The 27,491-nt window shown below is 51.0% G+C and overlaps 1 protein-coding gene across 15 annotated transcripts in view; it reads left to right on the top strand.

Moving 5' to 3' along the window:
- The window catches only part of PHLDB1 (pleckstrin homology like domain family B member 1), a 365,610-nt gene that overhangs the window by 187,010 nt on the left and 151,109 nt on the right, over positions 1 to 27,491 (top strand). For all 15 annotated transcript variants that reach the window (XM_075328263.1, XM_075328261.1, XM_075328255.1 and 12 more), the window contains one exon: positions 2,439 to 2,609. In XM_075328263.1, the coding sequence (XP_075184378.1) occupies positions 2,439 to 2,609 (171 nt within the window). The remainder of the gene's footprint in view (positions 1 to 2,438; positions 2,610 to 27,491) is intronic.

The raw sequence follows: 27,491 nt of genomic DNA, 5'->3' as shown, positions 1-27,491 counted from the left end.
CACGACCCGCCCGCCACTCGGGCCACCAAGTAAACCACCCGTACCACCAACCACATTCACGCCCTGCACGCCATCCATATCACCAGACACACCATCCATAGCCAAACCAGGTGCACGAGAAATAGAAGAAACCGTGGTCTTACCAGGCTGACTCCGAGAAGCTCCCGAAACAGCCGTCACATGTCCTCCGCGTCGCACTCCAGCCGCCTCGCCGACCTCCACGATCTGGTCCCCGTTGCCGTCCTCCGCGACGTCCTCCTCCAGGGTGGCCTCATCGTCCTCACTAGACCCAGGCCCAGGGAGCCCGCCGTCCGGCAGACTCGACCTTAGGCCCCGTCCGCCCGCAGCACCATCCATCCTCCGCGACGATCCAGACGCTGGCTCCGCCACATAAACACCGCCTGGGGCATGCCGTCCGGCATCCCCGCGTGCTCCGGCTAATCCCGACGCCGTTCCATCGCTGTCCCTCCGCTGCGGTCCCAGGCCGGGCTCCGCTGATCCGGGCCGTCTCCGTACGGACTCCCCCGCCGACACTGGGACCCCATGCTCCTGCATGGGCCCCGCTCTGCTCCTAGACCTTGCCGCCGCCGCCACTGTGGCCTCATCTGCGCCCCGCGATCCCGCTGGCCCACGCAACCCAGCTGGCCCCCGTGACCCCGCTGGCTCATACGACCCCGCCGACCCACGCGACCCCGCCGACCCACGCGACCGCGCCGGCCCACGTGACCGCGGCGGGTCAGGTGACCGCACCGGGTCAGGCGAGCCTGCCGGATCGCGGGGACGCACCGGGACGGGTGAGTACGTGGGGTCACATGACCGCGCCCGGTCAGGTGACAGCGCCCGGTCAGGTGACATCGCCGCCCCACGTGACCGCGCTGCCCCACGTGATCGCGCCGCCCCACGTGACCGCGCCGCCCCACGTGACCGCGCCGCCCCACGTGACCGCGGCGGGTCAGGTGAGCGCGCTCGGTCAGGTGAGGCCGCCGGAGCACAGGGGGACGCCGGGTCACGCGAGCGCAGCGGGCCACGTGACCGCGCCGGGTCAGGTGACCGCGCCGGGTCAGGTGACCGCGCCGGGTCAGGTGACCGCGCCGGGTCACGCGGCCGCGACGCGCGCGTCACTGCCGTGCGCCGCGACCCGGAAGAGGAGGGGAGGCCGGCCGTGTCGCTCACCGCCCCGTTGCCTTGGCGCCCGCGGCCCGACTTCCGGCCGGGGCCTCGCGACGTCCCGGCTCCCGGATCCACCGCCGCACATCCACTCGGGCTCCGTCTCCGCTGCCGGCTCCTCGGCGTCATCTCCGGGCTGAGGCGCTCCGGGGGCCGAGTTCTTCGCTGCCGCTTCGGAGGCAGGGGGGTCCCATCTTCCTCGCCGACGCCGGACCATCGCAGGAGCTGCTCGTCCATCCAACGCTGTCCACGCTGCTCCGCCATCCTCTTCATCTGTGCCATGAAGTCCTCCATCTTCGGGATCCAGCCACAACGATTCCAGTCACCGTCCAGGTAGGAATGACCCACCCCCCCTCTGACCTGCCCTATATACTACCCCCTATAGCCACCACCCCCTGACCAATCAAACTGACCCCTGATCCTAACTGCCCCTTAGCACCACCCCCAAATTTCGCGCCCAAACTGACTTCCTCCATTAACCCCTTGTTAACCCTCTGGCCTGGCATCCCTCCTAGTCATGTAGCCCTCCCTTAAGCCCCTTCGGGTCAGCAGTCCGGGCTCTTCCTTTAGCCCTATCCAATATCAAATAGACGGCCAGATAGTGGCGCTTACACCTAAATCAAAGGTGGTTCAGGGGCGCCAGACCAGAGGGGAACCTCCGATGGCCGTTTTGCGGTACAGGAGCGCTTCTTCCGGGAGGAGTAAGTTCTGCACGAAACGGCTCCTTTTTCTTTGTTTATCTTATAAGTCTCTGGAGTGTGTTGTCTCTTGGCCATTCTGGAGAGTTAATTTACACCCTTTACCAGTATGACCTATATGAGACCTTAAGGTTTAACCATGAGGCTCCTTGTTTGGATATTATATACTTACATACAGTACTGTAGATTTATTTATTTATAATTGAGTTCATTATTTGCTTCTTTATCCTTCGTAGCTGTAAGATGCTGTCTGTGCATAATTAGCTAATATATACTCCCACATAGTGCGCAGTATGTAAATAATACCGTAGTGTGAATCCAGTCAATACGTTCTGTACCACAGACAGATACCGTCCCTGCTGTAATGCAGAGGTGGCAGAAGATGCAGCAGTGTTAGCAGTTTTCATAACACAGACAAGAGAATGGAAAAGCAGGCGAGTCGGTAGACGTCTGCAGATTTCTTAGATGCGTACTCCTTATGTCTACGGTCACCTTTACTTGTCACATGTATTTGGTTTCTTCCGGTGGTTGAGGTCACTTTGCTCCTCCTGACCTGATTGTTTCTTATAATAGGGAGGACCACGCTGGGTCATGCATCCAAAGACATCTTCCTGAGGGGCCCCGGTATTGCGGCTGAACACTGCTTTATTGAGAATATCCGTGGCACCCTGACTCTTCATCCATGTGGGAATCCCTGTGCTATCGATGGATTTCCAATAACTCAGCCCACCCGTCTGACACAAGGTACACCATGAGCACAATGTCATCTGTAACAAGCTATGGTTACTCCAAACTCTGAGATGAAAACCCTTGTTACAGACCAGCCCCATCCTACCGGCTGAGAAATACATCTGGCTGCTATACATTGTCCGACCTTGTTTCTGTAGTCTGCTGTGCTTTCCTATACAGAGGAATACAGAAAACCAAAGTGCCCATGCTCTGTGCTATAAGTAGGCTTGCAGTGCCATATGCTGCCTATGTACTTATGGACCTGTAATAAGGCGGCATACAAAGGCATTTAAAGGGCTACACACTACTTCTGATTTGTACAAATCATTTATAACTTTGCCGTTTTCCATCTGATGTGGTGTCATGGAGATATTCTTCCTATAGTCATTACATCCAGTATAGAATATCTTAGTGTATTGTACCATACTGAGGCACCAATACGGAGCAAACTGACCCATAGGAATGCCAGCATGTCCATATCTTTTCCAATGGCATGATCCCTTAAAGGGGTAGTCAGAACTTTATCTGCAGTACTCAGCAGCCACCACTAGCACTGTGTGGCGCTGCTTCGTTCCTCCCCGTACATCGCTTAGTTTTCAGCTTATTGGGAGGGGAGCTGGGTGTCAGATCCCACCGGTCTCATTGATGACCTATCCTGCTGATATAAGTCATCCACTTTTCCTTAGCACTTAGTAACTGTAGAAATATATATCAAGTTATTCTAGATCCATGAAAATGGACGTGTGCCTAGAATAGTTTGTTACATACTGTATATTTATATGTCTTATCTCTATGGGAATGTTATAACAGGAATACCTTTGCCATGACCTCACCGTGAAAGTCATCATCGAAATTATGCAGACAAAGTATTAACTTGTCTGGACTATTCAAGACATTGTTTGGTGTGAACGGAAACAAAACATTCAGTCTCAATGTACTTGTATGGAAACAACTCCAGCTAAAAATTGCAGGGCTTGTGCCATCTTAGACATTTATGACTTATCTACACCTTGTGTCATGAAGGTCTTGTAGATGTATGTATCTTCTGCACCCTTCTTTAGACAAGGCATTGTCAGGGGCTACCTGTAATGGAAAAAGGCTTGTAGCGCTGTGTACCTGCAGTCCTCTCTCTCCCCTTCTGCAAGGACATACACTCACCGTGACCAGCTCTCTCCACGTGGCCTGGTGTTGCTGCGGTCCCCCACATGGCTTTTTTCCTGCCTCCCCCTCCCAGTACCTATGCGTGTGTCACAGATCCTCTAGGAGTGCTCCTAGAGCGTGCACGTGCACTGCGGTCTTCCTCTTAAAGAGCCAGCGCGCCACTCCTAGGAAGTTCTTTTCAGCCTATTGCTGAGAGGCACTGGGTACTTGAGGGCAAGGCATGCTCCCACTTGGGGAGGTACCTGATCAATGCCTTGAGTTCAGTTAGTTAGTATTGTTCTGTCTAGCTAGCTAGTTGTTAGGTCCCCGTGTCTGCGACATCTGTCCTGTCCTGCCTGTACCTGGTCTCAGCGCGTCCTGCCCTGTTGGCACTTAGTTCCAGTCCTGTCCTTGCCTGCTATCAGTCTGTCCTGCCTTATTGGTACTAGTGACTGGGTGCGTCCTGGCCGTGCAATCTGCCTTGCTAGTGACTCTGCCTGTCCATCCTGGCCATGCTATCTACATTGTTAGTGACTCTGCCTGTCTGTCCTGCCTGTGCTCTTTGCCTCTGCTACCCTGGTGGTCCTTGTCTACACTAGAGACTCAACCAGTCTGCTCCTGTGTCCGACCCTGCCCTGGGGGTCAGCTGCCATAGCCCCGGTCTTTACCCCACTAAAGGGTAAGCCGGAGGTTCCCCTGTAATCCGGTGGGTCCACTTTTGCTTGCCACAGTATCATCTCCGGTGGTGAGCGCGACAGGGCTCCCAGAGTGGACATACCATTGGTGCTACCTGTGCAGTCGCACAGGGGGTCAAGAGATAAGGGGCCACTATCTCCTCCTAAGCAGGGGGATTTGTGCATGATGATGAGTATTGGGCCATATATTGCTCTTGCACTAGACCCTCTTCTGTCTGTGTCCGTTCCTGGGCCCCGCATGTTCTGCTCTTTCTATTTACTTGAATGGGAATTCAGGAAATTGTTGAGCATCTTTCCCTTCATATGTTTAAGGTATGCCTGCTATACAAATGCTTAAAAATACATTTCCATATGTTTTCTTGGGACAGCACTTCCACGATTTAGTGACAAGTTAAGGAGATTGTGGTTTTAGATTTCATGTTACATTCTCAGTCAGTGATGTGTCATACAGAAAGCAGTCCGTGTTTATACAGGCGGCCTGTCCAGAACGCACGTAGTCTGGATAAATAAGCCACACGCCAGAGCACCATGCCACATTATCAGGCTGATGGTTGTAGCTTTACAGCAATGGTCCATTTGCCCTGCATAGTTATGGTGAATGAGCGTTACTAGGAAAATTCAGTTCACGATAATGGCACAATCTGAACGTTTGATCAGCAGGTGACGTTATATTTTATGCTGCACAAAATATCATTGTTCTCAGCAGCGCATCGCTCTGTGTAAACATGCCTTATGCTGCCGAGAACAATGGCAGCCCATGTGCACGGAGCAATTTCTTACAGATTTATTACAAATCGCTTGGTGCGCACAGTTTGGAGCTGTCTTCCTTTGTAGATAGGCTATAAATGGCCGCTGACCAGCAGCAAACAGTGGCCAGTTACCCCTCTGCACAGCACGGTGTAAACGCAGCACTAGAAGCAGAAGAGCATTACACAATTATACGTCATTGTTCATACAGTCAGTCTATGTTTCAAGGCTATGTATCAAGTTTCAGGCAAACGTTTAAAAACACAAGTTACTTGGATGTTATATAAGATGACATTAATCAGATGCTTTACAAATCCTATGTAAAAAAGCAGATGTTTAATGTACACATTTTTTTACCTTTGTACAGAATAGAGAAACAGAGCAGCATCCAGTAAAAAAAATGTATGTCCAAAAGATAAACTGTACAAACCGGATGTCAGTGTCTTGTCCTTGGCTTGTTGTAGTCCTGTGCGGTGCAGTATAAAGCCTCTGCTTAACTTCTGCTGAACAGCAGCGCCTAATGCAACCGTATGTGTGTTATTTACACACAATATGGCATATGCGTCCCAATCTGAGGGGACATAATATAGGGGCAGAGACTCTGATTCACTACTTCTGTTCTGTTCTGGTTCTTGCTGTAGTTTTGATAATATAACTGCTTTAAATGTTAGTTTTAAAGGGAACCTCTCAGGTGCAATATGCACCCGGAACCACGAGCAGTTCTGGATTCAAATTTCTAATCCCTGCCTAACCGTCCCTGTATACACTAGCATAGATAAAGAGATCTTTAGAAAGAGTATTTTTAAAGATCCTTCATTATATGTTAATGAGGGAATTGACTAGTCACAAGGGCAATAGTTTCAGCACTCATTCTGCCCTCATAGAATGTTAGCACACCCACAGAGCCCATTGCCCAGTGTCATCAGCGGTGGTGCACGTACCGGTGTCCATTGTCAACGCTTCAGAACGCCGAGCTTAAGAGTCAGTGCGTATGATCAGAATGCCCCGCACTTCCAGTCATGCATACTATGAAGCTGGGTGTATGCGCCTAGAGGTCTAGTGCGCATGACCAGAAGTGCTGACATTCTAGGAGGGCAGAATGAGCGCAGAAACTAATGCCCTTGTGACTAGTCCCTGCGCTCATTAGCATAACATAAAGAATCTTTAGAAATACTTTTTCTAAAGCTCTCTTTATGTGCTACTAGATACAGGGACTGTTAGGCACGGATTAGCAATATACACCCAGAACTGCTCGTGGTTCTGGATGCATATTGCACCTCACAGGTTCCCTTTAATGATGAGCTCAGTGTAACCATGCCCACACCATTGATTGACAGCTTTCTACCTATACAGCCATAGACATAACGCTGCCAATCAATGGTGTGTGATGGAGATAGGCAGAGCTCATCAATATGGAGGACTACACAGAAGGAGCTCATCACTGAGAGGACTAACAGAGCTGCAGCAGAGAAGGTGTGAAGCCCCACAGGTGTTGTGTCGGTGCATTACCTTCAGGGACTCCACTCGGCTGGATCTGGTCACAGGTAGGAGATCTTCTTCTTGTCGTGACGCCACTCTCAGTATTGCGGCCAGTAGGGACCGCCACTGCAGGTTGAGGGTCGCCTGGGGCTGATGGTATGTGCAGTTAGTTGGGATAGCCTCCTGAGAGTGAGGCAAGCCCCAGGGCCCGATGTAGGTGCGTAGTACCACAAGGCGCAGAATAACTCCACACAGGCAGAATGTCTTTCAGGGTTTTTACTCACTTCAGGTGGCAGGGTGAGTAACCCGGGCGTAGCTGGGATGAACCAGGCGGGAACCAGGTGTCCTTCAGGCTGACTTGTGAGGGTGACTACTAACTCGCCTTCCTTAGCCCTTTTTGGTTTGGGGTGACCCCGACTTTTAGTCCCTATGGGGGTCACCCAGGGAAGTTGCTGAAGCCTCACTCCCCTTCGTTTGCCGTGTGCTTGTTGCCTGGGCCAGATCATTCCAGCTTCTTGCCTCCTGTGAGCTATGGGCCCTAACTGTGGCTACGTGGCTGCGGCTTTTGTGGTGTTGTGGCGTGGGCTTTGAGAGCCCCACACCGGCAGGTTTAGCAAAAGAAAGCTGGATCTATCTCCGCTTCGGGATCTGCCGCCCGTTTGGGCCTGGTACTCTCTAGCAGTCTCCTTACTTCCCACTCCGTGCTCTCTCTTTAGCTGAAGATGGATTTCGGGTAGCACTCCTAGTTGACCGTTCTCCCCCGTCAGTAGCCACTGCGCGGACGCTGTCAGACTCCAGCAGCCCAGGGGAAGGGGTCAGCTCCTCTCGGAGCTCCCTGGACTCTGCTCTGAACTGGCTCACTGCTCCTCCTCTCCTGTTCTTGCCTACGCCACCTAGCAACCAGATTCTCTTACCACACCCCTTGAGAGGAGATGGAGGCTTTTGGCCCCCTCCACTATTCCAGTGAAGGTGAAGGCTTTTCCCCCTCCTGGGATCCCCAGGGGTCCTCTCATGGGTACATGTGTGAGAGCTGATTACTATGCGCCTGTGTACCACACCCCTGTCAGCCTTCTGGATTACCTGTATTGTACTGTCCCCAGCATGGGTGCAGTACTCAGTGGTGCCTGACCAGGTCAGGGGCGCCACATTCCCCCTTAGTTATCACCAGCACGTCCTCGGGCTGCAAGACAACATTTTAAAATGCATAAAACATTAAAACATGTAAAACATTTGTAAAAGCACCAGGTACCATACATCACCACCCTCCACCCACAAGTCCGTTAACCCACCCAAAACCCTTTCACGTTGGCCGCGACTTCAGCCACTTCTGGCAGGATATAGAGGCGGCTTTCATGGGCTGGTGGTTTCAGGGTATACCTGGCCTGGTGGATCCGCGCCTTCAGCCTCTTCTGGCAGGATGCAGAGGCGGCCTCCACAGTTGGTGCTGACCAGGTACCCTCTTTGTGGTGGAGAGCCAGGCCCCATAAACAGGCATGCTCTCTGGTCGCAGGCGAGCCAAGGCCCTATATACGGACGGGCTCCTCCTGGTTGCAGACGAGCCAAGCCCCTAAACAGGCTGACTCCGGTGGTGGTGGTGCCCTTTTGGTGTAACTATTTACACTGCGAGAGTTTGTGGCTATAGCCAGTTCATAGCCTTAAGGTTTATTTCTCACAATAGTTTTTGTGGGCACATTCTTGAACTTTTAAAACGTTGCAAAACAAACTTTCCAAACTGGTCAAAACTTGCTGTACTTTACTTAAACTTATGCAGATTCCTCTTCACCAGGGCTTGGGCCTGTAGGGCTGTGGCACCTGTTGGTTTCTTGACCTTTTTCTTCATCTGTGGTTATCTCTTCATTAGGTCTTTGGTCTTTTCTTTCTTTATTACTGTCTTTCCTTTCTTCTTTGGGACATGGTACTACATCTAGCGCGTACCAGCCTCTTTCGCCTTGATGCAGGGTAAACTGTACGGAGTCTCCTGTACGCAGGTTCCTTCCAGGATGTCCTCTGGGCAGATTAGCTCTGACGTCTCTCCGATTGACAAAAATACCTTCTTTGATACCAGGTGCAACAATGAACCCATATCCTGACTTGAGGCTGAAGTCCTCCACTACTCCTCTGCAAAGGGGTCCTCTGGCCTGGGCTTTGGCTCTTCTCAGGAACCTTTTTTCTTGTAGGTCTCTGGCCGTGACTTCTCTCTGCTCTGGGGATGGCGGTGCAGGGGAAAACTGGGTTCTGCTGCGGCGCTGTGTCTTGCGGGCTGGATTCTGCGAAGTGCAGCTTACAAGCTCCCAGGTGAGGCTTTGGGGCAGATCTTCTTCCGCAGGAGGTGTCAGGTCTTCCTCGTCCCAACGGGAATATGGCAGCATCTCCGGCTCTGGGACTAGCACTGCTGCTGGCTCCGGGGGCAACTCCTCAGCTTCTTGCCCTCCTCTCCCCCTTAGTTCTTCGCTGCACTCTGGTCGTGGCAGCGCTGGGGATGAGTGTTCCTCAGCTGGCTCAGGCGGTGGACTCTTCAGCGTGGTTGCTGCTGGGGTTGCCTTAGGGGTGTTCGGAGGGAGCATGTATCGGTCCACCATCTCCTGTGGGAACTTGGCCTCCAGGTCAGCCTTCAGCTGCCAGTATGCGGAGTCTTCACCTATCAGGGATTTCCTAGTAGGGACCTCCTTAGGCTGGGGAGCGGTGTCTGCTCTGGCCTTGCAGGCCGGGGAAAATGGTGATGCAATCTCTTGGCGGGCCGCGCCCTGTATGGCGGCGGCCTGGTCTTGGCGGGCCGCGCCCTGTATGGCGGCGGCCCGGTCTTGGCGGGCCGCGCCTGGCATGGCGGCGGCCTGGTCTGTGCGGGCCGAGCCTGGCGTGGCGGCGGCCTGGATCTGCGTCGCTGTTGCGGCCAGTTCTTGGCGGGCCGGACTGGGCGTTGCTGCAGGGACCGGGTCTTGGTGGGCCGAGCAGGGCATCGCTGCGGCGGCCGGGGCTTGGCGGGCCGAGCAGGGCATCGCTGCGGCGGCCGGGGCTTGGCGGGCCGAGCAGGGCATCGCTGCGGCGGCCGGGGCTTGGCGGGCCGAGCAGGGCATCGCTGCGGCGGCCGGGGCTTGGCGGGCCGCACCTGGCATGGCTGCGGCCTGGCTCAGCGTCGCCGCGCCGGGCGCCTCTTCTGGGACCGCGGTCGTAGCAGCAGGGGTTGGAGCACTTGCGCTGGCCGGGGCAACTCTGGACTCACCCATCAGTGGCACCATCGGGATCTGAGTCGTCGCCGCTCGATCTGGCAGGCGTCGCGCGGCTCCCTCCTCGTAGGTCCGAACCGCCGCAGCCATCTCCAGAAGCTCCGTGCGTCCCTCACTGAGCTGTCGCATAATCCTGGCCTCCAGCTGATCGCAGAAGATAGCAAGCTCCCGGCACCACCAGGCAGCAGAGCCTGGTTCTGGGTATCCACGTCCGGACTCCATCTCTTCTCTCTGCAGCAGCAGGCTTGTGGCTCCCTCTCCTTTTCGCCGTCTCTGGACGCTTCCGCTCTCTTCACAAGCGAGGTCAGAACTCTGCAGGGGATCTCTGGGTAGCCACACCTCTTCGTGGGCGGTAACTTCTTCCAGCGCGGGCTGCTGTTGTTTTTCAGCGCGCTTTTCATGGTGGCAATATGGCGGCGCTTCCAATTTTTCAAGCGGACCGCCCAGGCACATGGTCACCTGTCTGAACAGGTCTAGTCCTTATCCTGTTCGTGACGCCAGATGTGAAGCCCCACAGGTGTTGTGTCGGTGCATTACCTTCAGGGACTCCACTCGGCTGGATCTGGTCACAGGTAGGAGATCTTCTTCTTGCCGTGACGCCACTCTCAGTATTGCGGCCAGTAGGGACCGCCACTGCAGGTTGAGGGTCGCCTGGGGCTGATGGTATGTGCAGTTAGTTGGGATAGCCTCCTGAGAGTGAGGCAAGCCCCAGGGCCCGATGTAGGTGCGTAGTACCACAAGGCGCAGAATAACTCCACACAGGCAGAATGTCTTTCAGGGTTTTTACTCACTTCAGGTGGCAGGGTGAGTAACCCGGGCGTAGCTGGGATGAACCAGGCGGGAACCAGGTGTCCTTCAGGCTGACTTGTGAGGGTGACTACTAACTCGCCTTCCTTAGCCCTTTTTGGTTTGGGGTGACCCCGACTTTTAGTCCCTATGGGGGTCACCCAGGGAAGTTGCTGAAGCCTCACTCCCCTTCGTTTGCCGTGTGCTTGTTGCCTGGGCCAGATCACTCCAGCTTCTTGCCTCCTGTGAGCTATGGGCCCTAACTGTGGCTACGTGGCTGCGGCTTTTGTGGTGTTGTGGCGTGGGCTTTGAGAGCCCCACACCGGCAGGTTTAGCAAAAGAAAGCTGGATCTATCTCCGCTTCGGGATCTGCCGCCCGTTTGGGCCTGGTACTCTCTAGCAGTCTCCTTACTTCCCACTCCGTGCTCTCTCTTTAGCTGAAGATGGATTTCGGGTAGCACTCCTAGTTGACCGTTCTCCCCCGTCAGTAGCCACTGCGCGGACGCTGTCAGACTCCAGCAGCCCAGGGGAAGGGGTCAGCTCCTCTCGGAGCTCCCTGGACTCTGCTCTGAACTGGCTCACTGCTCCTCCTCTCCTGTTCTTGCCTACGCCACCTAGCAACCAGATTCTCTTACCACACCCCTTGAGAGGAGATGGAGGCTTTTGGCCCCCTCCACTATTCCAGTGAAGGTGAAGGCTTTTCCCCCTCCTGGGATCCCCAGGGGTCCTCTCATGGGTACATGTGTGAGAGCTGATTACTATGCGCCTGTGTACCACACCCCTGTCAGCCTTCTGGATTACCTGTATTGTACTGTCCCCAGCATGGGTACAGTACTCAGTGGTGCCTGACCAGGTCAGGGGCGCCACAAAGGCAGTATATTATCAAAACTACAGTAAGAAGCTCAGTGACATAGCTGGAATCAGGATCTCTATCAGTACTTCTTACTTTGTGCATACTGTGTGTGTGTGTGTCTGTATATATATATATATATATATATATATATATATATATATCATGCAATGATGAGCTATGCACATGGTCTTATAATTGGGCAATCATCAGAGCGATCGTTTGTATAATACTTATGCTAATTCAAACAGGGGGAGGGTATAACTATGAATATATTATCTGCTTCTTTGCTGCTGTCACTCAACAAGCATCTAATTTTATAAGTTTTACTTTCTTGGATTTCAAAACCTAAAAATCCGAGCTGACCACTACAGGTATATATAGACTCAGACTAATAGTGCCAGTATAGCACTGGCTTTAGGTTCTATACGAAAATCCTGGTGATTAGTGCGCTTTAACTGTTTGCTTTCTCACTGGCCCTGTCGCTACACAACACCTAACCACCTACCAGGAAGTATTACCTAAAACCCGGCCACTAGATGGCCACATTCATATAGTAAACATAACCACATTATATGTATAACACAATTCACATTATTAGTCTGTAACGACGATTGGTGTCTTCAGGGTGGGGCACATGGACCCATCACCCTCTTACGTATTTCCATAATTTAGTTCTAGGTCATTGATAGGTAGTCCCAGATGGATAACCCTATTTCTATGGCATCTATACAGTATATTTATACAACAAATCAACAGAAATCCTCAAGTCTAACATTACTGTATCCTTTGCTTTAAAGAGATGTAACAAAAAATACCTGGACATCCTCTTTGGAGACTGCCAGCCTGTGTTCAGACCTGATTTGCATCTTGTCCAACATAAGCTCCACAATACCCCAGTCACCCGTGTCTATCTTGTGTCAATGCAATGCCAAGAGAAGATCCTATAAGACAATGATGCTGATGTCTGGTCCTTACACTGCCAGCACGCTGCTTAACATTGTGAATAAGAGGGAGACATCAGGTCACAATTATCCCATCTGTCCTCTTTTATCATGATAATTCTACTTTAACATATGGATGAAACTGTAATTCTTGGGTGTGACAGGCAGACTGGCAGAAAAGAATCAAACTGGAAAAATCTCTAACATTTCAGGAGAACACTAAAGTGAAGTTCTAGATTCAAAGTGAATATTGTAATAAAGGAAAGCTTAGTTTATGGGAAATAAGGCTGAACAGCACACGGGGCGATGTGGATGACTCCGGCCAGTATACAAACGTGTGTGGTGCAGCTCCTCACCTTGTCTGGCCACAAGTAACGGTAATACGGTAATAGCTATATATATATATATATATATATATATATATATATATGGCCAGTATATGTGGACCACAGCCGGTGTGTGCCACCCCATGCTTGGCAGCCAAGCCGCTCGGGTCCAGACCTTCAGTGGGTGGCTCGAGAGTCTCCGGACCCGGGGGTCCTGCGGTCACTCCGATCAAAAAGGGGTTGGCGGTGCGGGGACGTAGGTGTACGGCCAGAGCCGTGTTTAAGTTCGTGACGCCACCCATGGGATGTGGTGAAGGTGGACACCACCGCTGCAGTTACGGGGCACCCGGGGGAGATGTTGCGCAGCAAGTTGTTAACCCCTCCGTGGGCAGGGATGGTGGCTCCGGGACCCGTTGGGGGAGTTGGGCGGTGCAGGGAGATGGGCGCCCGGAGGGCACTGATGTACTCGCTATTAGTAAACACACGAGTCTCTTGTAAAGCAAGGTGATGGTGGTCGGTGCCCGCAGCCAGCTGCAGTCTGGTCCCCCACCCGGTTGGTGGTCTCTGCCTTTCTCCTGCACCTGTTTTGTGATGGTGGACTACCTGCGCTTGCAACTTCAGGAGTCCGCTCCCCGGCTTGTGGTTGCCTGAGGAGCCCTTTGCCTGCAGACGCTGGCCCGTGGGATCTCTCTGCCGTGGCGGTGTCTTTCTATCCCCTCGTTGGGCTGTTGCCTTCAGTTGGGACTTTGGGTGGGACAGGACCTATAGTCCTGGCCGCAATCAGTTAATTAGCTAGACCCCAGTAGCTTATGGCCTACCTTCAGGGTCTGAGTACCTCCCTTTGTGCTCCGGTTTCCGAGTCGGTTCCCCGGGTCGGTACCGGCAAGCCACTACCCTGTCCCGGTCCACCACGGTTCCACCGAGCCGTCTTTCCGGCTCCTCCTAGCCAAAGGTACCCGGGCTCCTACCCTGGCACCTGTCAGTCTGCTACAGGCCTCTCACACAGGCCTGACCTCCTCCACTGAACTCTCAAACTTTTCCCGCCTCAGGCCATCCGAACTCCTCGGTGGGCGTATCTGGCCCAGCCAGGGCGTCACAGGTGCACCCAGATTAAATGCCTCCAGAGGGAACAGAAGCCCAGGCTCACAAGCACAGGGGTAGGCCAACAAGTAAAAAGGCAGACAATGTTTTTTGTTATTTATTGCAAGTTTATTGTCTAAAAACATATAACGCATTTTGGGTATAACCCCGTCCTCAGGAAAAATAGACCTCAAACACATCATTAAGCGTTTACATAGCGGGGAATGGCTGACAGAACAATATTAGGGTTGTATTACAGTGAGATCCTCACATAGCACATAGTGGGTACAGTACAGATACACAAATACTCACATTCTCACGATAAGCTAAAGCAATCTACTTATATTAGATGCACAATATATTAATATCGCTATGGTTATACCTGTTGCTAGGTGACAGGCGTTTCCCAGTCACATAGGTCTGCTCCTTGTACGTGCGATGCTCTGCTGTCTCATTAGCACATGCAGACGGGGGGCCCATAAAGGGATGAAATGTGCTGCCATCATTTTGGTGCGCACACGAACTGGATTTGGTGCAGATATGTCAAACTCTGTAGACAGATGACGCCTGCATACTTATAAAACTTAATATCCCCGAATTATGGCATAATTGATAACAAATAATTGTCTTTCATGACCTGCACAATACTTATAATGTGTTTCAGACATTTTCTTTGCCTTGTCTGGTAAATTGGCGTAGCAAAAATGATGGCTCACATTTCTAGCAGAAAGTAACCCAACTATTAGATGGTGTATACTTAAGTCCCCAATACACTTTAGATATCTGTCACCTGAACAATGGCCGACAGCTATCTTGACCGACTCTCCCATACACAGCCTGCAGATCACTTCTGACATCTCTGGCCATATCTCACTGAGAATAAAGGATCAGCAGGTGGTCTAAAATCAGATCCTTCAGTCCCCCCTTGACATCATTAGGGCAGGTTCAGCTGCATTTGGGGGTTTGAGAATCGACAGTCCTAAAATTTGGCATGGAAACTAAATACAACAATGTTTGTAAAGAAAGTCCCAAACTGCACAGATGCTAAGTGGGGGGATAACTAATTAGGATATCAATGAAGAAAAAACAAGATAGCCACCACCGTGCGGAGCTGCCACCCAACCTACACCCCACCTACTGTCTCCTCCCCAAAATCCTATAGAATGAAAGCCCGCAAGGGCAGGGCCCTCTTCCCTCTGTACTAGTCTGTCTATTGTAACTTGTATATGTATTCTGTATCTAACCCCCTTCTCATGTACAGCACCATGGAATCAATGGTGCTTTATAAATAAATAAATAATAATAAATATGTACTTCAGCACTAATAATTCTAAACTGTACTTATTATTAAAATTTGTGAATTTTGCCAAAAAAATGCAATATCTTGAGCTACCCCGCCACGTCACGGCAAATCTGTTTGGGGCAGTCCTACTCTAAAATATTTGTATTTAAAATGTCCCATATGGCCTCACATATGAAAAAGTAGAACTGTTCTTAGCAGCATTTATCTGGTGCTTTTCAATCCCATACCCATGACTGAATCATGGCTGCGGGCGGAACAGGCCCAAGCAAATGCTGCTTGAAGTAAATAGCCTGTGGACAGGGCCTGATGACTGAATGTGAACAGCCAAAAAAATTGTTTAAAAGAACTGAGAGTCCTCAGTGGTTGATACCTTTTAATGGCTAACTGAAAAGATGGTAATAATTGCAAGCTTTCGAGACTACTCAGGTCTTTTATGTCTACTGACTAACACGGTACAAAGATATATTTTACTTGTGAACAGCCACCAATTGCCAAAATCAAGACAGGTAGAATACAACCCAAATTGGGGTGCACGGCAAGGTGGGGGTCAGTAACTGATTAATTCAATGAAGAAAAAACAAGATAGCCAGCAGTAAATGTGCACTACTGCACTAAAAATTCCAAACTGTACTTATTATTAAAATTTGAGATTTTTGGCAAAAAAATGCAATTTCTTGATTTTAGCAATTGGTGGATGTTCACATTCAGCCATCAAGCCCTGTCCACAGGCTATTTACTTCATGCAGCATTTGCTCGGCCTGTCCCACCCGCAGCCATGATTCAGTCATGGGTATGGGATTGAAAAACACCAAGTAAGTGCTGCAAAGAACAGTTCTACTTTTTCATATGTGAGGCCGTATGGCACATTTTATATACTAATATTTTAGAGTAGGACTGACCCAAAAGAGATTTGCCGTGACGTGGCGGGGTAGCTCAAGAAATTGCAATTTTTTGCCAAAAATCTCAAATTATATAATAATACAGTTTTGAATTTTAGTGCAGTACACATCTTATAATACATGCCATTTTGAGTTGAGCTGGCTTTTTTTTTTCTTAATTAGGATATCAGCTGATGTAAGAAATGTTTCATGGATATTGAAATTCATGACCACAGATAATTCATACAAGAAATACCACACTGTGCAAATGTTTTAGGCAAGTATTAAAAAAGTGCTACAAAGTAAAACAAACAAAAACCCTAAGTATAACACAGAGTAAATATGTACAAAATATACACAGTCACAATGTCTAAATATATATAAGGGTCTAGAGTCGGATATAATTATAGGACTAAACCAAAGACAATGTCATAAACTAACAAGAAAGACAGAAGTCATGAGCCCAAAGAAAATACATTTTGCATACATCAAAATGTTATTAATTAAACATAAAATACAGGGAGAACGAAAAACTGTAAAAATGAGCAGCCAAACCATCAAGAGAGGACATATATCCAAAGGATAAGGACAGTATAATCAATATATAGTACATAGGTAAAGAGAAAAATGGTGCCATAACACCAAATAGTATAAGGTAAATATTGTAGTCACAAACCCATTATTAACATGTCCTCTCCTGCTGGGATGGAGTCTACCTGATGCACGTTTCGGCAACAAGCTTTCGTCTTAGATACAATATGTCTTCTCCTATTGGATTGGTGGACAATTTTTATTGCTTTTTCCTTTTTTTTTCTTATCTAGGGAATATTTTTGGGGAAGGCCTTATTTTCAGGGAAAAAAACAGTAGTTACATAGTTAACTCCTTCATTTTTTTCCCTTCTTTTTTTATAATTGATTCATTATATATTTATTATATACTTTACAGTTCATAAGTTTGGGTTTACCCAGACAATTTTTTCTTTACCATTAAAAAAATCATACTTTTGGTTATTAAATGAGTTACATAATGAATAGAATATATACAGTACATTATATAGAATACACTGAGACTGCTGTATATACTGTACATCACATAGGATACACTGAGACTGCTGTATATACTGTACATCATATAGGATACACTGAGATTCTACTGTATATGCATCACATAGAATACACTGAAACTCTGCTGTATATAAATCATATAGAATACACTGAGATTCTACTGTATATACATCATATAGAGTACACTGAGACTCTACTGTATATACATCATATAGAGTACACTGAGACTCTGCTGTATATGCATCACATAGAATACACTGATACTCTGCTGTATACATCCCAAAGGATACACTGAGACTTTTCTGTATACATCATATAGAATGCACTGAGACTGCTATATATACAGCACAAAGTACACTGAGAGTCTGTTGTATAAATCACATAGGATACACTGAGACTTTTCTGTATACATCATATAGAATGCACTGAGACTCTGCTGTATATACAGCACATAGAATACACTGATACTCTGCTGCATACATCCCATAGGATACACTGAGACTTTTCTGTATACATCATATAGAATGCACTGAGACTCTGCTGTATATACAGCACATAGAATACACTGAGAGTCTGTTGTATACATCACATAGGATACACTGAGACTGTTATACAGTCATGGCCAAAAGAGTTGGCACCCTTTAAAAAGTTCCAGGAAATGAAGTATTTCTCACAAAAAATTATTGCAGTTACACAATATCAGTGTTTGTAGTCGGGACGTAGCCCTGACCTCCTGGGACAGCTCCCCTAGTTCATGATTTTCCCTGTGGATTCAGGATGGTTGGAAGGTATGACAATGATACACTGAGACTCTACATCAGGGGACAACATCTCTCTGTCACTGATCTATCACTGGCTGCCATTAGATAGGACAAGAGCAATATACTGAGACTCTGGCGTCATGGGAAATGTAGTCTGTATTTAGTCTGCGGGAATGAACATATGCAAAAACCTCTATATAATTCTTTAATAATAGACTACTATGCATTATAAAAAAAATTACCAGATATTTTAATGACATAAAGACAATTTAATATTATTCCCTGTGTTCACTCGTAAATGTTCTCAAGGCTTCAATGAGTCCCAGTGGGGTCAGTATGTTTAATCTGATTCCAGGACATGTCCCTGCACTCCAGGAGTTCAGATTCATGGGATGTGTACTGGACGAGGTGATTTCATCTATAAGTGCATCTGTAAAATCTGAACAATCGCAGTTATGGTTGAGGCCAGGTAACGTGAAATATTATGAAACAAAGTTTGTTTTTTGGTTTTTTTTTTACATGAATTCTATGTTTGCTCAATAGTGTGCTGAGGCTGAGGATAGGACGGCCTACATAATGAAGGCCACAGGGGAATTCTAGAAGGTAAATGACGTCGGCTGCTGTACAGCTGAGGAATTTAGTGATGGTGAAATGCTCCCCTGTGGAATTACTTTGGAAATGAGAGCTGCGATGTGGAATAGTTTAGCAGCTTGTACATTGGCTTCTATTACATTATAACCGATGTTCAGTGTAGGCAGAGTACAACTAGGGTCTGCGGTTTTGAGCTTTGTAGTTTTGTGTGGTGCCGCTATTGTTTTAATGTTTTATTTCCCTCCTGAATGTTATTTGGACTAGATTGGTATTTGGGGGATACATTGTACATTGGTTTCTATTACATTATAACCGATAGTCAGTGTAGGCAGAGTACAACTAGGGTCTGCGGTTTTGAGCTTTGTAGTTTTGTGTGGTGCCGCTATTGTTTTAATGTTTTATTTCCCTCCTGAATGTTATTTGGACTAGATTGGTATTTGGGTTGTCAAGGGGCATATGTAGTGGTGTAACTACAGGCTGATGGGCTTCACTGCAAGATTTGGACCTGGATCCCCACCTGCGTGTTGGTTAGATATATTGGCCCTTGTATTGATCTAGATCCTATAAGACATATGTGTATTCTCCCCATGTAATAATGACCCCCCCCCCCATCATTTCCCCTTCCTTTAACAGTGTTCCCGACCCTGTAATAATGTACTCCAACTTGGCACCTTCTTGTAATAATGTCCCCTGTCCTGGCGCCATCCTGTAATAATATCCCCCATCCTGGGCTCCTTCCTGTAATAATGTACTCCATCTTGGCACCTTCTTGTAATAATGTCCCCTGTCCTGGCGCCATCCTGTAATAATATCCCCCATCCTGGGCTCCTTCCTGTAATAATGTACTCCATCTTTGCACCTTCTTGTAATAATGTCCAGTGTCTTGGGCTCCTTCCTGTAATAATGTCCCCATCCTTGCCCATTTCCTGTAATAATAACCCCATCCTGCCCCTTCTAGCAATAATGACCACCACTTTGTAATTATTTCCCAATCCTGACCCCTTCCTGTATTAATATCTCACATTCTGCCACTCTTCTCCAGCATATTTAAAAAAAAAATAAACAATTCTTCTTAGCTCTCTCAGCTCCTATGATGTGTGATGTCCTCTTCCATAGTCGGCGCAGAGGCAGCTGACTTCAGGCGGCACACATGACGTCACTGCCGTGCACCGCTCATGACAAGCATGCTGATGTCAGTTGCTGGCCCCTGATTGGCCAATGACATGTATTGGTATTGTGGTATAGGGATCTCTGTAACAATATAATAGACTGCGCAGAGAGCGCACATCCAGTTGAAATGGGCACTGGCATTGGGGGATCCCCCTTCCACATGGGCAAAGATGTGGTCACACTCTCTGCGACTGTGATTGTTATCTCCCAGAGCATAGGCCAGTGCTTATTCATGATACACCCTATGACACTGTGAGCTCAGTTGTCTGTTGTGATGATGTTGTTTCTCATATCGATGTTTGTCCTGGGGCTCTTAATGAGATTCATACTATAGTAATGTCTTTGCCTTAGATCTCACTCAGACGTCAGTGATTTTTCTTGAAATTATAAACACAGATCGTTGTTCATCAGTTTCTTGGATATCAGTTTCTTCAGTGTTTGCTTTTACTATCAGTCTTCCATCGGTGATTTTCACTGATAAAAAAAAAATTTTTTTTAAGATATGACACTGTCACGAACCACCGGGGGGGTCACTCAGAAATCCCCCGCGCTGGCTACCAGTACGTCACAATCGGGGGGTAACAAGTGGGGGTCACCCCTCCTTTATACCTCCCGACCGACAGACAGAGCACGTGACGCGCTCTCTAGCGCCCCTCTTATAGTCAGGCCAATTATGGAATTGCCCAACAATAAGCAAGGAGGCCGCTATACTACTTATGCCGATTATTGAAGGGTCCCCGGTGAGAGTAGGGTATATATTCCCCCGACCTCCGCGGGCGGAATATATAAAACCTCCCCGAATCTCACTGGCCTCCCCACAATAATCCTTGGCACAACTCGCTGCCACCAACCGCTTCACGGTAACTATTAGCCGAACACACAGACGTGGGATTCAAGATCGAGATAACAGAACAGCCCAAGATTAATTATATAATTTAATCGGCCTAAAGCCACACTAGAAACTACAATATATACAATAGGGGATCTACAGAATATACATATGTCAGAGTACAGTTACAGATAAAGCATGGTTTACAAACAGGCATACACAGTTCCAGCAGTTACCTTGTGCGTCTGGCCACAGGGGGGCGCTGTAGGCCAGGTTTCTAGGATCCTTCCCACAGATGTTTCCTACACGTGACCCCCAGCGAAAGAACACTGGAAAATGGCCGAAGTAGGGTTATCAACCTGGGCAAATCCAGGTCCCCTCCTACCTTAGTGACCTCACAGGGAAGCACTGCTCCACCCCTGGCTGGAGTTATGGACAAAATCCACAACATGGAATATGGCCATAACTTTGCCTGGGAGCGTCGTAGGCGGACGCCGACGCTCTCATTGTGACAGTTATGAATTTAGCTACAGAATGAGAGGACTCATGACTTGTCTACTAGTTCCCCATTGGCTGATATCACGCCTGGGGTATTTCCCAAGCTCCCGCTCCCATAAAAAGGGTGTGCCAGCATCGTCCGCATGCGGAGACACCATTTTTATGGTTGCCATATTTATCGGAAATATGGCTTGCGAGATATGAACCATTTTTTACTGGAGTCGTTCTGTCTGGATACTTCCAAGCTTGCTAATTAGATAGCAGCTCCTACCACAGGGTCACGGCAGGGAGTCATCCTGTGTCCATTGTTCCCACATCACCTAATTTCCATATCATAGGAGATGGCCATGGGATGTGACACCTTCACAGATGCTGGACATTGAGAACAAGAAGGGAGGGGGGCACTGCCAGGGAGTGATGAGCGATTATGACTGGAAGTCATAATTCATCTTCATATCCCGGGATTTGCCTCACACCTCCCCCCTTTTGAGGGCGCTAGGGGGCAGCACACTCCGGTGTTCCCCCGTGCGCCCGTCCGCGACCTCTCCTTGTCGGGACAGCCCGTCTGCGTTACCGTGGTCACGGCCCCTTTTGTGGCGAATGGTGAAGTTGTATTGCTGGAGCGCAAGGCTCCATCGCAACAATCGCCCATTCGTCCCAGAGACGGTGTGCAACCAGCTGAGGGGATTGTGGTCCGTCTCCACGATGAAGTGGCGCCCGTATAGATAGGGTTGCAGACGCTGCAGGGCCCACACTATGGCCAGGCACTCCTTCTCCATCGTGGAATAGGCCACTTCCCTTGGTAACAGCTTCCTGCTCAGGTACAAGACTGGGTGCTCTTGGCTCGCAGAGTCCACCTGGCTGAGTACCGCACCGAGGCCGAAGTCACTGGCGTCGGTCTGTACTACAAACGGCCGCGTGAAGTCGGCTGCCTGTAGCACGGGCAGGCTGGACAGGGCGTCCTTTAGGGCCCGGAAGGCTGTCTCGCAGTCCACTGTCCAATCGACTGCAGAGGGCAGCTTCTTCTTGGTGAGGTCCGTCAAGGGCTTTGCCAGGCTACTATAGCATAGAACAAACCTCCTATAGTACCCAGCGGTCCCCAAGAAGGACATCACCTGCTTCTTGGTCCTGGGGGTGGGCCAGGATGCGATGGCTTCCACTTTCTCAGGCTCGGGCTTCAGTGTTCTCCCGCCTACCCGGTGACCGAGGTACTGGACCTCGCTCATGGCCAGCTGACACTTTCCCGGCTTGATGGTCAAACCTGCCTGGTGGATCCGCCTGAGCACCTGTGCTAGATGCTCTAGGTGGTCCTCCCAGGTGGGACTGAAGACGGCAATGTCATCCAGGTACGCGGCCGCGTACCCTTCAAGTCCCTTGAGCAGGATGTTGACCATCCGCTGGAAAGTGGCAGGGGCATTCCTCATCCCGAATGGCATCACCGTGGACTCGTACAGTCCAAATGGGGTAATAAAGGCAGAGCGTTCCCTGGCCTTGCGAGTCAGGGGGATCTGCCAATATCCCCGGCTCAGGTCCATGATGGTCAGGTACTGAGCCCCGGCCAACTGATCGAGCAGGTCATCGATGCGTGGCATTGGGTACGCATCGGCGACCGTGACAGCATTGAGCCCCCTGTAGTCCACGCAGAACCGAGTGGTTCGGTCCTTCTTAGGGACGAGGACTACAGGCGAGGCCCAAGCGCTGTTGGATGCCTGGATCACCCCCAGCTTCAGCATCTCGTCAATCTCCTGGCGCATGTGTTGCTGCACCTCCAGGGAGACCCGATATGCTGAACGCCGGATCGGGGGATGATCCCCAGTGTCCACGTGATGGACAGCCAAGTTAGTCCTTCCGGGCTGGTTGGTAAACAACCCCCGGAAGGGGTGTAGGGTGGCCCACAGCTGGGACCGTTGGTCCTCCAAGAGCTGGTGGCCAACCTCCACATCCTCAATGGATCCGCCTGCCCTAACCTGGGCTAGCATATCCAAGAGGGTTTCCGCTTCTCCCTCCTCGGGCAGGTTGCACACGGGGAGCGCACATGTCTCTCTCTCATGATGTGCCTTCATCATGTTCACATGGAAGGGCTTCCGCCTTCCACGGGCAGGGTCCAGGGTGACCAGGTACGTCACAGGGTTGAGCTGCTGGTACACGAGGTATGGGCCTTCCCAGGCTGCCTGAAGCTTGTCCTGTGGTACGGGGACCAGTACCCACACCTTTTGACCCACTTGGTAGGTCCTCTCACAAGCGTTCTGGTCGTACCAACGCTTCTGATCGGCCTGGGCTTGAGCCATATTGTCGTGTGCCAGTTGCGTCAAGGCCTGCATTTTGTCCCGGAAGCGCATGACATACTCGATAACCGACACTCCAGGGGTGGCCAAATCCCCTTCCCAAGCCTCTTTCACCAGAGCCAGGGGGCCCCGCACACGTCGCCCGTACAGGAGCTCAAACGGTGAGAATCCTGTTGAGGCCTGTGGAACCTCCCGGTAAGCAAATAACAGGTGTGGGAGATACCGCTCCCAGTCACGCCCATGGGAGTCGACCAACATCTTAAGCATCTGCTTTAAGGTGCCATTGAACCGCTCGCACAGGCCATTAGTCTGTGGATGGTACGGGCTGGCCACCAGATGTCGCACCTGGACTTGCTTACAGAGGGCCTCCATCAGCTGGGACATGAATTGGGTCCCCCGGTCAGTGAGCATTTCCTGGGGAAAACCCACTCGGGAGAAAATCTCCAGCAATGCGGTGGCCACCTTGTCAGCCCGAATGGACGACAAGGCCACTGCTTCCGGGTACCGGGTGGCATAGTCCACTACCGTCAGTATGAAGCGTTTCCCGGAGCTGCTGGGGATGGCCAGCGGGCCGACCAGATCCACAGCCACCCTCCTGAAAGGCTCATCGATGATTGGCAGAGATACCAGTGGGGCTTTGGGGTGTGGCCCCGCCTTCCCCACTCTCTGACAGGTTTCACACGAACGGCAGTAGGCAGCCACATCGGCCCCCATTTTTGGCCAGTAGAAATGCTGGTTTAACCTGGCCTTGGTCTTAGCGATCCCTAGGTGTCCGGCCATCGGAATCTCATGTGCGATCCGCAACAACTCCGTCCGGAACGGATAGGGTACCACCAACTGTCGGTCCCTGGGCCACGCCTCCGGTGAACCCTGCTGGACCGTGGCCCGGTACAGCCGTCCTTGGTCCCAGACCACTCGCTCCGGGTCCGAGTCCGAGGGAGGCTGTGCCGCCTGCTCCTTTAGAGCTTTCAGGCTGTCGTCAGCTTCTAACGCTGCCTGAAACCCCTGACTAGATGTGGCCAGAATCGACGAGACTGTCACATCTTCGGTCAGTACCCCGGGACCTGTGTCCTGGCCTCCACCTGACTCGGCTGCCACTTGGTCAGAAGGGGAAGAGCTATCGGACCTCCGGGAGGCCCCTTGGCTTCCAGCACTCCCACTGCGGGTGACAGCGGCCACAGCCGCTGCGACCGTGGGTCGTGCCTGCTCCTCCTCCGTTCCTGACCAAGTCGCCGGTTCAGGCAGACCTACCTGGCTTCCTGACACCCCGGTTGTGGGGGAACCCTGCACCGAGATCTTACCTGGGAGCACTTCCGCTCCGGGACCGGCCCCAATCTCACCTGCCTGTTCCCCTCCTGCAGCAACAGAACCCCGCTGTGAAATCTCTGGGGACCCCACATTTGCTGTGGTAGCCCCCACCCCACACACTGGTCCTCCCCCTGCAGCACCCTGCTCTCTGCTTATCCCTGCAGAGGGCAACAGATCCCAGCTCACCGGCTGATTACTTGTAGAGGCATTGTCACACCTTTCTCTGACCCCCTCCCCTGTCACAGCTGCAGCTGTGTGTGTGTCTATGGTGTCTATGCAAGCAGAAATATCAGAGTTCACTCCCTCCTCCCTTACATCATTCATAGATAACACATTAACATTGTCCGGAGGCATGTCAGTACTGGCTGAAGGTTCAGCCCTTGGTTGGGGCCCAAACTGGGAGGTTATCTGCCCCAAATCTGTCCCAAGTAGCACGTTTGCGGGGATCCGATCAGTTACCCCCACCTCCCTCACCCCTCGCCCTGCGCCCCAGTCCACATAAATGTCAGCAACAGGCAGCGCCGGGTCAATGCCTCCAATCCCGGAGACAGCGAGGGTTTTTCCAGGGATCAAGTCTTGGGGGGACACCATCTCAGGCCGCACCAGAGTCACCTCCGAGGCGCTGTCTCGCAGTCCCATGGTCACAGGCCGGCCGACGGTGACAGGTTGGAAGCTGTCCAGGGACCTACCACCACCCCCACCCACACAATACACCTTGGGCGGCCCTTGGGACGGGGACGGAGCCGGGGCCTTGGGACGCTGAGGGCACATGGCCTTGAAGTGTCCAGGTAGGTTGCACTGGTGGCACCGTCTTGGTTCTGCCACGGGCCTGGAGAGGGGAGTTGAGGGGGACACCCCCTGCAGTCTAGGGGCAGGTGGGGCAGTCGCAGAGTTCATCTTACCCCCTCTCCAGGTGCTGCTGGTGGCTGCTCTCCTGGCCTCAGGAGCCCGATTGTTGGTGTAGTCATCGGCCAGGGCAGCTGTAGCCGTGGACCCCTTTGGCTTCTGGTCTCGGATGAACTGGCGGAGATCCTCAGGGCAGTTCCACAAGAGTTGCTCCGTGATGAACAAGTCCAGGATCTCCGGTCCGGTGGAAAGCTGCAGGCCTTGGGTCCAGTGGTCGGCAGCTCGGGCAAGTGCCCGCCGGTGGTCAGCCCAGGAGTCCTTTGGTCCCTTCTGTAGGCTCCGGAACTTCTTGCGGTAGGACTCTGGAGTGAGGTTGTACTGTTGGATCAGGGCCCGCTTGATGGTGTCGTAGCCCTGATCTGCCTCAGCAGGCAAGTCCCCAAGGATATCCAGGGCCTTACCCCTTAAACGGGGGGTCAGGTATTTGGCCCACTGGTCCTTGTCCAGATGGTGCTGCAGGCAAGTCCGTTCAAAAGCAGTCAAGAAAGAGTCCAAGTCTCCATCCTTCTCCAGCACTGGGAAGTCCTCAACACGGACCTTTGGAAGTTTGGTGTCTTGAAGGTCACGTGTGGCTGATGAGGGCCGGAGCTGAGCTAGCTGCAGCTGGTAGTCACGCTCTGCCTGGCGCTCTTCACGTGCTGCTTGCCGCTCCGCAGCCTCACGCACTGCTTGCCGCTCCGCAGCCTGAGCGTCACGCGCTGCCTGTCGCTCACGCTCGGCCATGAGTATCTCGTAGGTATCCCGGTCTCCAGCCTGGAGAAGGGCCATAGCCATTTGAAGAAGGCTATCCGAGCCTCCCAGGCTCGGTGGAATGGCATGTGGTGATCTGCGGCCCGCTGCGGAGCCTGGTGCTTCACTGTCCATTGCAGAGCGGAGGGCTGGCATCTGGCTCGTTGAGGACCCTTGGGTGAGCTGCTCCTCATCTTGTCCATAATTGCCAGGTTGGGCGCTGTCCTCTGCAGAACGGTTTTCTGGCGTCGAGCTCCTGGAGGGCTCGTGGACAACCTCCTCATCGTCTCTGGCCTGAGCATCGGCCATTCCTTTGGCTTTGCTCCTGGTGCTCTCAGCCATTGTTGCAGACTTTGGTCACTGACACAGAACTGACACCTGATGCCTCCACACACCTTACAGTATCTGCACTCTGACACTCTAGTGTTGGTCTGGTCTGAAGACCCCAGCAGCCACAGCTGCTGCAGGCAGTCTTTAGTGTCTGGGAGTATGGGTCTCACACTCACACACACTATTATCTCGATCCCACCGCTTGCCACCAATATGTCACGAACCACCGGGGGGGTCACTCAGAAATCCCCCGCGCTGGCTACCAGTACGTCACAATCGGGGGGTAACAAGTGGGGGTCACCCCTCCTTTATACCTCCCGACCGACAGACAGAGCACGTGACGCGCTCTCTAGCGCCCCTCTTATAGTCAGGCCAATTATGGAATTGCCCAACAATAAGCAAGGAGGCCGCTATACTACTTATGCCGATTATTGAAGGGTCCCCGGTGAGAGTAGGGTATATATTCCCCCGACCTCCGCGGGCGGAATATATAAAACCTCCCCGAATCTCACTGGCCTCCCCACAATAATCCTTGGCACAACTCGCTGCCACCAACCGCTTCACGGTAACTATTAGCCGAACACACAGACGTGGGATTCAAGATCGAGATAACAGAACAGCCCAAGATTAATTATATAATTTAATCGGCCTAAAGCCACACTAGAAACTACAATATATACAATAGGGGATCTACAGAATATACATATGTCAGAGTACAGTTACAGATAAAGCATGGTTTACAAACAGGCATACACAGTTCCAGCAGTTACCTTGTGCGTCTGGCCACAGGGGGGCGCTGTAGGCCAGGTTTCTAGGATCCTTCCCACAGATGTTTCCTACACGTGACCCCCAGCGAAAGAACACTGGAAAATGGCCGAAGTAGGGTTATCAACCTGGGCAAATCCAGGTCCCCTCCTACCTTAGTGACCTCACAGGGAAGCACTGCTCCACCCCTGGCTGGAGTTATGGACAA

This window comes from Anomaloglossus baeobatrachus, chromosome 11 (genome assembly GCF_048569485.1).
Source record: "Anomaloglossus baeobatrachus isolate aAnoBae1 chromosome 11, aAnoBae1.hap1, whole genome shotgun sequence".
Taxonomy (NCBI): domain Eukaryota; kingdom Metazoa; phylum Chordata; class Amphibia; order Anura; family Aromobatidae; genus Anomaloglossus; species Anomaloglossus baeobatrachus.
The sequence above is the reverse complement of the archived record's forward strand: the minus strand, read 5'-3'. Positions and strand labels throughout refer to the sequence as shown.